General features: G+C 39.6%; 1 protein-coding gene across 21 annotated transcripts in view; it reads left to right on the forward strand.

Moving 5' to 3' along the window:
• The window catches only part of LMO7 (LIM domain 7), a 220,116-nt gene extending 208,833 nt beyond the window's left edge, over window positions 1-11,283 (forward strand). For 20 of the 21 annotated variants that reach the window (XM_005213851.5, XM_059892261.1, XM_005213864.5 and 17 more), the window contains 7 exons: window positions 201-266; window positions 2,356-2,408; window positions 4,977-5,190; window positions 5,832-6,110; window positions 7,864-7,972; window positions 9,038-9,140; window positions 10,516-11,283. In XM_005213851.5, the coding sequence (XP_005213908.1) occupies window positions 201-266; window positions 2,356-2,408; window positions 4,977-5,190; window positions 5,832-6,110; window positions 7,864-7,972; window positions 9,038-9,140; window positions 10,516-10,538 (847 nt within the window). In that variant the 3' untranslated portion in view covers window positions 10,539-11,283. The remainder of the gene's footprint in view (window positions 1-200; window positions 267-2,355; window positions 2,409-4,976; window positions 5,191-5,831; window positions 6,111-7,863; window positions 7,973-9,037; window positions 9,141-10,515) is intronic. The other variant, XM_059892262.1, reaches the window with a different exon arrangement.
• Window positions 11,284-12,614: the final 1,331 nt, after the last annotated feature.

The following is a 12,614-nucleotide window of genomic DNA, read 5'->3' on the forward strand; positions in this document are numbered from 1 at the left end:
GATGGTAGTGGGTCTCTGTTTTTTGTAGAGATGGATTAAAATACTTCTGTTTGTTTAGTTTTCAACTCAGAGACCATTCTGAGAATGGTCTATTCTGAGAAAGAGGCTATAATAACATTATTTTGATATTCATTTCTTAAACTCTGAGAAGGCATTAAATTCTAACATTTTGAACCATAAACTCTGTTTCCATCTTTTAGGCCTATTGATTCCTATGACATACCAAAGAGAGAAGAAGAATCTTCAGGGTTGCTTCCTAGTGACAGGTGTGTAGAACTTCAATTATAATTTGGTGGGAGTAATTGACTTCAGATGAATATCTGAGGGCTTGTGTAAGGTTTTGTAGGACTGAGTTAACACTTGCTCTTTTATGGGATACAGAGATATTCTACTGATTGATCTTTGTATCAATTGGCTTTTGCTGTGTAACCAACTACCGCTGAACTTAATGACGTGATTATGATTTTGTGGTCAGCATTTTGGACTAGACTTAGTCGCTGGTTCTTTTAGTTGACTGGATTCTTAGTGTATCTACCACCAGTTTACTAAGCAATTCTGCTTTGGGGGTTGACTGGCTGTCAGCAGGGGCAATGAGAGCAACTGGGCCATATGTCTTTCAACATCCAGCAAGCCAGTGCAGTCTCCTCCACATGTGGCTAGACAAAGAAAAGAGAGAGAATTAAAGAGAGGAAGTATGCAAGGCAGTTTGTAGTCTAAGATCTGACCTGGCACACCATTGCTCTGCCACATTTTGTTACCTAAAGTCACAAGCCCAGCCCAAGTTCATGGAGAAGAGAAGAACCCTACCTCTTTGTGGGAAGAGCCACAATGCTAGTGGAAGGGACACAGAAAAAGTGTGTTTGTTTTTGCAATCTACCTGAAGCTTTATTTTAAAGGAGTTATAAGCAATAGTTTGAGTTTACTGAACGTTCCATTCAGACATCTAAAATGAACCTTGAAGACTTTTTCTTTGTTTGATGAGAACTACTGGTCAGTTTCAGGGAATGAAGATCGGATTTCAGATACCTGAAAAGTTATACATTTCCTAAAACATTAAATTTGACATTTTAAAGTAATTTTAAAAATGCTTTGCACTCGAAATCACTTAGGACTTCTGAAAAGTCTGTATTTATCCATTATATGACTATTAATTTGTGTTTTTGCAGCTAAAATTTCTTTAGCAAGTTTATCTTAGAGATAGGGGAAGACTCATCTCTATAGGCAATCAAGATGACTGAACAGGACTCAAGACTAGAAAGGGAAAAGAAAAGGAATATACATAAAAGTAGTAATGAGCTGACATTAAGCTAGAAAAAATTTCTAGTGATGGATGACCTTATTTACAGTCATTGTTTCTGAATAACTCTAGATCATTAAAATGTGTATCTGTCTTTTTTTAAAGATATGATTTACTTATATATTTAAATAAGCCTCATGTATGTAGCTCATTACCTTGAGAAAATAATTAGATTGCTGAGAAAGGAAACTTAAGGAATCCCAGAAAATATGAAATATTATAGGCAGTTGTGATAAAGCATGCCCTAGAGGCATTAAGGAGTATAGCTTAGACATCATGCATTAAAAGCATTTTCTCCTATGTTAATACAAATGAAACCATTCATGAATGTTGCTAACAGTTATGATACATTTTGTGTTGCATGTAATTATGTGCTATATTAATATGTTATAAATGTGCATATATATATGATAATGCACATGATATATTATTATTTGTTATTACTAATATTTGAAATTGTGCCCAGAAAGGGAAAATGAGATGAGCATGTATTGATATATAGACCCAAGTTTACCATCACAGAATCAGGCCATTTCAGAAGTTGCCTATGCCAGTGTGCTCCAGCACCTCTTTGGAATGCTAGGATGGCATTTGAGGAGTTACTGTGTCAGAGTAGGACCCTAAGGCCCCTAAGTTGACTTCCTAACCCTTGGGAGCATGGAGGAAACATTTTCAGTCTGATGTTAGGCTGTCTGATAATAGATGCTTCATATAGCCTGGTAAGATTGATATCTGGTAGAGAAGAGGGTCAGAGTATTCAAGTCATTTGAAAAAGTCATAGGATTTCATTGTCATCAAACTGAGAGGATTGTCACATGCTTCTGTCTGTTTCTAGCATCATGCTCTTTTCTCTTTAGAGATGTCACCGTTTTCTGCTAGTCTGTACAACATGAAAATTTCCTTCATTTTCCAACGTGAAAAATTTATTTATGAAAATAAATATGGCTCTCAACAGGCATGGAAAATAAATCAACTGCTTTAAATATAATCTTTTTTTACTTCATAAATACGAAAAGACTGTTCTTCATGAGATATATGTAATGTGTTCTATGTTTTAGGAATAAATCCAGATCTACTACTGAATTGGACGATTTCCCCACAAATAAAAATGGTAAATGTGAATTTTTTTCAAAATTCTTCAGCATGGTTGCTTAACTATGCTATCACACCCTATGATTACTATTTTTAAGGTCAAGACATTTCAGGTTCATTAAGATTACATATTTGAAATACTACGGATTTTTAGCATTTACATATCAGAGCAGAATTATCTTGTGCTTATTTTGGCTTGACTTTATAATAGAAGGAGTACTGCAAGATTAAAATGATTATAGATAGCTTAGAAATTATGTGAAAAATTTGCAAAGTGATGCTAATACCGTGTGGTATAGTGGATTTTATTTTGCTGCCAAAGAATTGGGACAGTAGTTTTCTGCAGAGGACCAGGGAAATTGTATATAAACCTGAAACTGGACATGTAAACGACAAGGTAGCAAAAAATTCAAAATGATGATTTCACTAACTTGGCAAAAGCAATTTGAAACCTGATATTTTTAGTATAAAGTGAATTTCTGGACCATAGATAACTGAGGTTATGTAACTAAGGGAAGAAAACTAATCAGAAATACCATTGGAAGCAGAGTTTGCATACCAGGCTTTGAGTTAGGGAGGTGCTGGTCAGTTATGTAAATGACTGAAGATCCAGCTGAAGATTGAGGTGGACTCGGTGGACACGCCCGTTTAAGTGGAAGACTACTCCCCAGTTCCAGTGTGTCACTGCCTTGTGGGGAGATACAGACTTGGGATTGCCAACTCTTTCTATTGAAAAACAGAAATAAAAAAAAAGTCTGAATTTTTATTTTAAGGAAGTTTGACCAGGAATTTAAAAAATTGTATAACCCTCTGTGAGCCAAACAATATCCACAGGCCCCAGTGGTCTGATGGCAGCTAGTTTACAAAAACCTCGAGTTAAAGCTTGTAGAATTTATAGTTTCTAGTAGGTTTCATGATCACCCCCTTTCCCTTAACACAGGGAACCTTTCCTTATCTGGTCCTAGTTTAACTCTTTGGCCTATTTTGTTGTTTTCTCCATAAGGGTCCCTTAAATATAACCAAACTATTCTCTCATTTTCCAACTTATCAGATGCTTTCTGATCTGGTTCCTCTGGTCTTACCTGTTTGGATTTCCAGTTTCTTCTCCCCAACTGTGCCCTGAGGTCACCATTAAAATAATAGTTTAAGTACTTCCATCTGCCATGAAACATTTTTAACATACAGTGATCATATTCTCATTTGAAAGTAAACACATGACCTGTTAGTAATAACAAGTGTGACTCTTGGAAATAGTCTTAATATTTGTGACTTGTATTATTGATCTGGCTATTTTTGTACATATATTTCCTCCCTTGAATAGCACACAGTAGACATTATCAAATATTTTGTTGGAAAACTTGGTTATTCCAGTATGGCATCTTTAAAATAGGAAACATTTTATTCTAAATCTGACCAAATTGATAAGATGTGTGTATGTACCAATGTAAACATAGATGTGTATAAGAAATTTTTGGTGGCCTTGCTCATTGCTTCCTGGAAGATGAACTATGGCAGTGTGAATTTTGAAAGAAAGACAATAGCCATGAATCTGGAGAGCAAATGAAAAATCCTTAGGTGAAATTTCCTAATCCAAATTAAAACGGGGAAGTTCCCTCAAAATTATGGATGTTTTACTCAAGTCAGGAATTCATCAGCAAATCTAAGGAGACAAAACCTTTAGGATAAAACCTGACTTAATTGTCATTCGTAAATTCAACATCCAAACTACCATTCTGTAAGTTCTCTTAAAAGAGATACAAGTCTGATAACATTCCTTAGCCATCATTTGGATTACTTGGCTATTTTTCAGTTTCACAAAAGCCATTTCAGTGATTGAGTATGCTGTCATTCCTACGGTCTGGTCATGACTTGTTCTGTGACTTAACACCATGACTTGCACCATGTCAGCTGGAAAGAAAAGAAAGTGAAAGTTGCTCGGTCGTGTCCCACTCTTTGCGACTCCATGAACTATATAATCCTGGAGTTCTCCAGGCCAGAATAATGGGGTGGGTAGCCGTTCCCTTCTCCAGGAGATCTTTTCAACCCAGGGATCAAACCCAGTTCTCCCACATTGCAGGCAGATTCTTTACCATCTGAGCTACTAGGGAAGCCCCTTGTCAGCTGGAGGTATATGCCTTTGTGTCTGGCTTTCTTCCCAGGGTGAGTGTATATTTTTTGAAAGAATAGAAATCCCTGTTCCCTTGCAGAGTTATCACAGCAAGCATTCAATGAGCAGATGCTTGACTGATTTTAATTTAGCAAGGAAGGAAATAATGGAAGAGAAACTTTGTGGATGAGCAGTTTGTCATTTAATACTGCTGCAATCAATACCAGTTGTCTCCTTTTTAGGCAGCTCCTTAGTTTTCTCGAGTGTCCCCCTGGTATGCCTCTGGGACTGGAATTGGAATTTCCAGGGACAGGAGAGACTTGCTTTATCTTCTGAGGCAGCAGTCTCATTGAGAATTGATAATGTGAGCCTGTGTGCCCACTGTCTCATTCTTTTTTTGGTTCCACTGTATTTGGAGATTTAATTACTATCCTTGTTTTTAATGCACTAATCCTGCAGCTTTCGATATTTTTAATTTAGGAAGCAATAGATATGCAGACCGAAGTGGGAACAGTAGCTCATCACAGAAGAGCTCGAAGAAGGAACCAGCGCCATCAGGAGCGGAGTTGGAGAGACAGCAAATCCTCCAAGAAATGAGGAAGAGAACTTCTCTTTATGATGACAACAGCTGGATCCGACAGCGCAGTTCCAGTGTCAACAAAGAGCCTATTTGTCTGCCTGGGATTATGAGAAGGTGTGAGGCATCTTTGGAATGATTTCCCTTTCTGTATTGAGGTGCAGATATTTAATTTCTAGGCGTGCTGGCTACTTTGGATGAAAGAGATGTCATCGTTTCTTTTACTTAAGATTTTGTGAGAGAAAGAGAAGCAGAACCAATGTCATTGGGCACTTGTCACGGAGCACTGATTAGTGGCAGACACTTGGCAGGCACTTTGTCTATATCATCTCACTTCATCTGGGAAGAATGTCTTGAGGCAGGAATGGTAATTCTGCTTTTCCACAAAGAAGCTGTGGCTTGAGGAAGGAATGCACGCGGACAAAATCACATGGCTAGTAGGCTGCAAGGCTGGATGTGGAGTTCTGATGTGTGATTCAGGCATTTAAATGACATGCTTAGTGCTCCCTTGAATAATGAATTTTAAAAAAATGAAGCCTCTGTTTATAATAAGATAATGGTTAGATTGGAATTATGAAAATGGTGTTCACAAAGTGTGGAAACCTGGTATTTGCAACTTCAAGGAAAATATATAGATAGAAATTAATTCAGATGAGAGGATGAACTAAGCAGAGGTATCAGGGATAAATGAATACTGAAGCTACTTTTGTTTAGTATTTCCACCACTGATAAACTGATGAATCCTTTCTGTGTTTCAGAGGTGAATCTCTAGATAACCTGGATTCCCCAAGAACCAATTCTTGGCGACAGTCCCCGTGGCTCAGTCAGCCGTCAGGAGTCTATGCCTCTTCCTCCGTCCAAGACTTCAGTCGCCCCCCACCTCAGCTGTTGTCCACATCAAACCGTGCCTACATGCGGAACCCCTCCTCCAGCGTCCCCCCTCCCTCAGCTGGTTCTGTGAAGACCACCACCCCGTCCCCCATACCACGTAGCCATTCCCCCGCGGCTCCGCAGCCAGGCTCCCAGCCACGCAACAGGTGAGGCCCTTAGGGTTTTCCTTTTTCTTTCTTTAGACCCAAGGGATAGTTTTCATTAAAAATTTCCCCAGATCTTGTCCAAGCTTTCCAATGAAAAAGAAAAACAAGGCTTTTTGAATGTGTCAAATTTAGTGTTCCTTTCCCAGATCAATTCAGAAGGCTTCCTTAATGTCTTTCCATGGCAACCCAAGGGTATTTATGGATGTCTTATGAAGCCATGGAGGCCTTTAAAAATGTTATGACTCTGCCACTGTCTCATTTACTTGGGCCTGTGGTCAGTATCTCAAATGCAGACAGACCTAAATAGTTCTCAGCTGTGGAATCATAAAAACGTACAGTAGCTCGTGAATGCATGGCAAAGTGATGAGTAAAAGCAGTACTGTAAAATGTTGGACTATTTTAATGAGACTGTAATATACACTCATTTTATAGGGACTGAGTGTAAAGGACATTGTAACCCAGCCCCATCATCTGTGGAACTTTGAGCAAACTGGCTTTAAAAATTCTCAAGTTATTTATTGCATTTGGGGCTTTTGATTTCCAAAACCATTGCTTGTCTCTTATCTGGCTGGTCAGCATCTTGCTGAGATCACATCAACTGAATTCTGCAGGTCATATGCTGTGGGAACTATGAGCGTTAGAGTGGTGGGTCTTGTTTTTTGATACGGAGTAGAGCTCAGACATCAACATGTGTTGGGGTTTTAGGTCTGTGTGGCTTCTCCACAAACCCTGATGCTTCATGAAACCACATCTAGCAGTGTTTCTGCTGAGACCTGAAGGGAGTTCTCCCAGCCTGTAATGCTGATGAAATACTGCAAAGTAGAAACACAATGATTAATATTGAGATTTTTTTTTAAGCTATCAACTAAAGGATTTCATTCAGAGAAGATATTTTTATTCCAGCTAAAATGTGTCTCAGAGTTTGAATTGAGGGAAGGAGCGATGAGGATTCATGGTAAATTTGGAGTTAAGAATAGAATCAGGGGAAGGCAAAGGAGAGAGAGAGTACCTGTTTACTTACTGAGAATCCTGCCCTTGGAAAGCAGAAAGGAGACAGGGCTATGGGCTTCTCTGCCCTGAAAAGGTCTCTCTGTAGAGCACAAGGTGCTCTTAACATGGGACATTCAACAGCAATGCCTTTTGCAGTGACACTGAAGTGCTGTGCCCATCCTGTGGGATGCAAAGATAAGAAGTAGCCTTCACCTTCCCGTCAGGGAGAGGAGATGAGACTTGTAAACAAAGCAAAGTAGAGACTTGCCACGCCTATCTGAATGCCAGCTGTAGTAGTTTTCACGTCATTCTTCTCAGAAGCAGTCCAGTAAGCCAGAGGCATTAAGGAAAGCTCTAAGGAAATGCTTCTGTGTAACTAGGTTATTGGGTGAATGAGAAGGAGGTTGACAAAATAAGGGTGTGGAAGTAGCTGGGGATGCTCTTTTAGTGGCAATAAGCAAAGAACATGATAAGGGATGTGCTTGGGTGGCTTTACCTGGCAAGAAGATGTTGGCTGGATTAGAAGGGCATGAGAACCTTGCCGAGTACAGATGTGGCCTAAAGGCGATAGCAGAATGGACCGATGACACAGAAATCATTCATTTCTGTTAACTAGATGTCAAGGGTACCAGAACCATTGTGGAGATCCTTCAAGGTACAGTATAATCAAGCCATAATGGTTCATGTTAATACCAGAATGTGATCTTCAGATGAGAGGTTTGAAACGGATGAAAGCCCCCTTCCGTTCTCGTCCTGCGTCTAGGTCGGTCAGTGGGAAGCGCGTGTGCTCCTGCTGTCATAACATTCTGGGCAAAGGAGCCGCCATGATCATCGAGTCCCTGGGTCTTTGTTATCATTTGCATTGTTTTAAGGTGAGACTAAGCCAAATAGCCTGCAGGCCTGCAACGCTTTGCTTGGAGAGCGCATGGCTTCTTTGGGCGCTGGGTGTGGACCCGCCACTAACAAGCTAGGTGCTGCCTCCATCGGTCTACGCTGCACTTGGAATCACAAATGGCTTCCTGCTGCTGCTGCCTTCTCAGACCTTGACCCTGGAGGCACCATGCGCTTCCTATCTCCAATCTAAGATTCTATAAGTAAAGTTTACAGTGCGTAAATGCTTCGTCTAACATGCTGCTATGGTTATTAACAGCATGGGGATATAAATTATAAGTGTCCAGAAACCTAGCTTTGAATAGGGAGAGTGTGAAAGAAATTACATTGTAAATTTTTTTACAGTTGCAGCTAAGGCGTTCTTACACATAAGAAAGAAGTAAGGCTATATAACTGCCTTATTTTGCAGTATCTGTCTTTAGAGACACAGCTATTTGATTCTTGAACTTGTGTTGGGCCAGAGAGAGAACTTCTGGTTGTTGATCCTGGAGTCCTGCAGAGCTCAACTTGTTTTAAGCTTGTCTGACTCTGGCTCGGGTTGTTTCCTGGCATAACAGAATGAGTCAAAGTCATTAGTGTTTGAGCATGTGGAGCCAAACTACCCAACCATGGGTATTTTGGGAAAGCACCATGTGTGAACACTCATGGGGATGCCCGCATGGCCCACTCCAGGGCAGAGAGCCAGAAACCTAGTCTTCTTGCCCTTGGCCAGTTCCTTCCCGTGGTGCTTTAGCCTGTCCATGCCCCCGGGAGAAAGGAAGCGTTAGCTTCTTTAAGCCAATCAGCGAATCATTTCTATTCTTTTGGTATAGTTAGAATGAAATCTTGGCTCTTAAAATTGGCTTTATGAATTCTTTAATGTCTCATCCGCAGGCTTCATTTTAACCTCATTATCTTTTGGCCTTTTTTTTCCCCTCTTTGCTGAAATGTCTCTAAGAGCTTAGAAACTGCATTTTATTTTGCTCATTTTTTTTTCCTTCTGGGAGTGTCCCAGGGGTTCTTGAGCTAAGTGTGGGTGTTTCCTGTTGTTTTTGTTTCTCTCTCAGTGTGTGGCCTGCGAGTGTGACCTCGGAGGCTCTTCCTCAGGAGCCGAAGTCAGAATCCGAAACAACCAACTGTACTGCAACGACTGCTATCTCAGATTCAAATGTAAGAGAGCAAATCAGGGAGAAAATTTCTTATCTTTTACAGAGAGCACGGGTTCCCATGTACTTCGCTGAACCTACGACCAGCTCCCCTTCCAGCTCCCCTTCAAGCTCTCTGCCCTAGAGCTCCAGGCTTTAGGAATCTCACTATATCGCCCTCAAAGAGGGTCCAGTGAGTGGATCAATGGGTCAGTTCTCAGGTTCCAGCTCCACAGGGTTGGGTGTGGGGCCGAGGACCTGGAGACGGATGTGGACTGGGGAGTCAGGACAATGTTTAGTGTAGTTTAGTCTGCTCAGAGTCTAGAGAAGCTTCTAGACTCAAGACTACAAATCAAGTCGGTTAAAATGAATCTTCTCTACAGTCTCTCATCTGTTGCTTGGCTAAGGATTGGCCCCCTCATAGTTTTAGCTGATTTCTATTATTTACCAGTGTGGGTCTGATTATGTGATTTAGAATATGACCAACTTAAAGACTGTGGTTTAAAAGGATAATAAAGAATAGTCAGTGTATGTTTGTTACTATATAATCATATCCTATCAACATATACAATAGTTTAAAAAGAGCATTAATTCTGATTGCATAGTCTTTCAGTGTCATTTTTGAAAAAACTGGGTTTTTAAAAAACTTCACATGCTATTTTGTGTCGAAGCATGTTTTTGCCTGTAAGTGTGCTATAAAATATAGGATAGTGTAATTGGATCGCCTGTTGTTTATAGCTACATAAAGACAACCATTCCTCCTTTTCATATTTTGAGCCTTGATGCTGGTAACATGTGTTTCTTCCTTATTGTGAAAGGGTCTTGGTTACAAGTGTATCAGCAAAACCATATGCTTTTGAGCTCTGAGGTATTTATATGGCCTTTCTGTGACGAGTGCTTTGGAAGTGGCGTCAGCTCAGTCAACTCTCTCTTATCTGTCAGTGTGTTTTGAGCCTCCTTTTGCCATTGGTTCAGGCCATTCCTGGATGCCAGCACTGAGGCTGGAGACTGTCAAGGCTGGGCATGAAATGGGGGGAGTGTGTGTATGTGTGTGAGCTTTTCTCTCTCTAGTCCAAATTCCAAAGCCAAATATAATTGATTTTTGGAATCAACATGGAAAAACTGCCCATGCCTTTTCTCTCCTCCAGGACAAATAACAGAGAGTTGAGTGTAACTTGTTTCTGTATCCGCAGTTAATTTTTACTCCCATTTTTGCAAAGAAAAGACTTGCTAACCCAGACTTTGTGGGTTTGCCTAGCTTTATCCTAAGTGAGTAACAGAGTTATTCTTTCTACCTCATGGGGTCATTCTCTGAGCCATTCCTACCATGAATCCCGGTGGCAATATTCGAGTGTTTCTGAATCTAAGTGCTTTTCTTTCTTCTCTCCTTGCCTGATCAGCTGGACGGCCAACCGCCATGTGATGTCAGCCTCCACCCGAAAGCCCTGTTGCAGATAGAAGAAGAGGTGGTTGCCGCTGATATAGATATATAAATACATGTTGTAACATCCTTTTGCTCTGTTTTTTTAAAAAGAATAACACTTTTTCTGACCTCTTTAGATTACATCAGAGCATTATAGTCTTGGTAGAACCTGTATTTTTGTTGTTTATTTATAAGATGGTAATGATGTGTGGCAAAAAGTGCAGTATTTCCTTTTTGAATTCAGTATCATAAGAGCACAGGAAAAAACAAGAACTTCAAAAAAAAATTTTTTTTGAGGCTGATAAGGATCTGATTGACTTTCTAGCGGTGTTATGAAGAGGGTTATTTTATTGTTTTTTTTTTTAAACTCTGAAACATTATTTGAAATAGTTAATATAAATATGTAATTGCATTTGCTCTGTTTATTATAAAATATACTAAATTAATGCAGAGCCATATGGAAAATTTCACTAAAATCCACTCCTAAATTTGCTTTGCGTATCCTTCTTTGCATTTATGTAATATTATGGTTAATTTTTTTTTGTAGCTTATGTAACATTTTATTTGCTTGATGAGGGGAGCTTTATTTTCTTCACCAGAATTGTTGCTAAGCAGTTCTCAGTAGAAAGCTGCTGCTTTTCATTCATGAAAATTATCATGGTTTGTATGCCAGAAGTTTTCTTCAGAAACTAGTGAGCCTTTCTGTACAATTGCATTTGTAAATAAACTTGCTTGATGCATTTAAGGAGTGTTTCCTTTTCTTCTCTGTGTATCTGTTTGTCAGCCTTCCAAGACTTTTAATTATGTTTCAGTGTGTGGCTTTTCTGATACTAAGTTTTATTTTTAGCATCTTTGCTGCTGCTACTAAGTTGCTTCAGTCGTGTCTGACTCTGTGCGACCCCATAGATGGCAGCCCACCACGCTCCCCTGTTCCTTGGATTCTCCAGGCAAGAATACTGGAGTGGGTTGCCATTTCCTTCTCCCTTTAGTATCTTTCAGTTCAGTTCAGTTCAGTCGCTCAGTCGTGTCCGATTTTTGTGACCCCATGAATCGCAGCACGCCAGGCCTCCCTGTCCATCACCAACTCCTGGAGTTCACTGAGACTCACGTCTATCGAGTCAATGATGCCATGCAGCCATCTCATTCTCTGTCGTCCTGATATACAATAAAATGCACAAATGTAAACTATACAGTGACAAGTTTGACACGTGTATACCTGTGAAACTATAACTGTAATTGTGATATTGTTTTTCCTGAAAAATTTTAACAAGAAACTTTGTTTTTGATGGAAAGTTGCTTTTGAATGCAATATGTTTTTATGATAAGAGGTGAAGTGAATGATGAATTGTTGAATGATTTGCAACAAATCTTTACCTATTCTTTTGCTCCTTTGGTAATAAGAGGAGATTATAATTTTTGAACATATATAGGGCAAAAAATATATAGAGACTAATGTTTTAGAAATGTGGCATAAGCGTGCAAGAATATTGAACTTTAGCATGTTTCAAGCAAAAATATAAACTTACTTGAATCCTTCATAATAATGAAACTGGAGTTGATAATTCTAGGATATGAGAACTGTACTGAGATACAGTAGAAATATGTAACCTCATGGAGGGGAAAGGTATGTACCCAAAGAATTTAGCGCCTGATAGAAATGACCAGGGCTAAGAGAGAAATCCAATGTGTAAGAATCCATGAGACATTTGCACTAAGGGAGTTGAAGCAGCTTTGCAGCAGAGTTGATATTTGAACTTCATCTTTAAGAGTCGATATAACCTTAGCAGATAGAGCATGATAAAGGAACAAAAGACCATTTCTCAGTTGGGGTCAAACACCCAGAGAGTCTCCCTTATTTGTATTCCAATCAAAACCATACACACGTTGGCCTATTTTGCCAGAAGAATGAGGAGATCCTTGGATATATTATGTGGGATCATGTCTCCATGGAGTGGTAACAATCTGACATAGGGTGATGAGACTGCAAAAAGGAATAAATCAATAGATGAGAGATTGTGACTCAAAAAACGTGACAGGACCTAAAGAGAAGCAAAATAGTAACTGTGGGACCCGAAG

This window comes from Bos taurus, chromosome 12 (genome assembly GCF_002263795.3).
Source record: "Bos taurus isolate L1 Dominette 01449 registration number 42190680 breed Hereford chromosome 12, ARS-UCD2.0, whole genome shotgun sequence".
NCBI classification, from domain to species: domain Eukaryota; kingdom Metazoa; phylum Chordata; class Mammalia; order Artiodactyla; family Bovidae; genus Bos; species Bos taurus.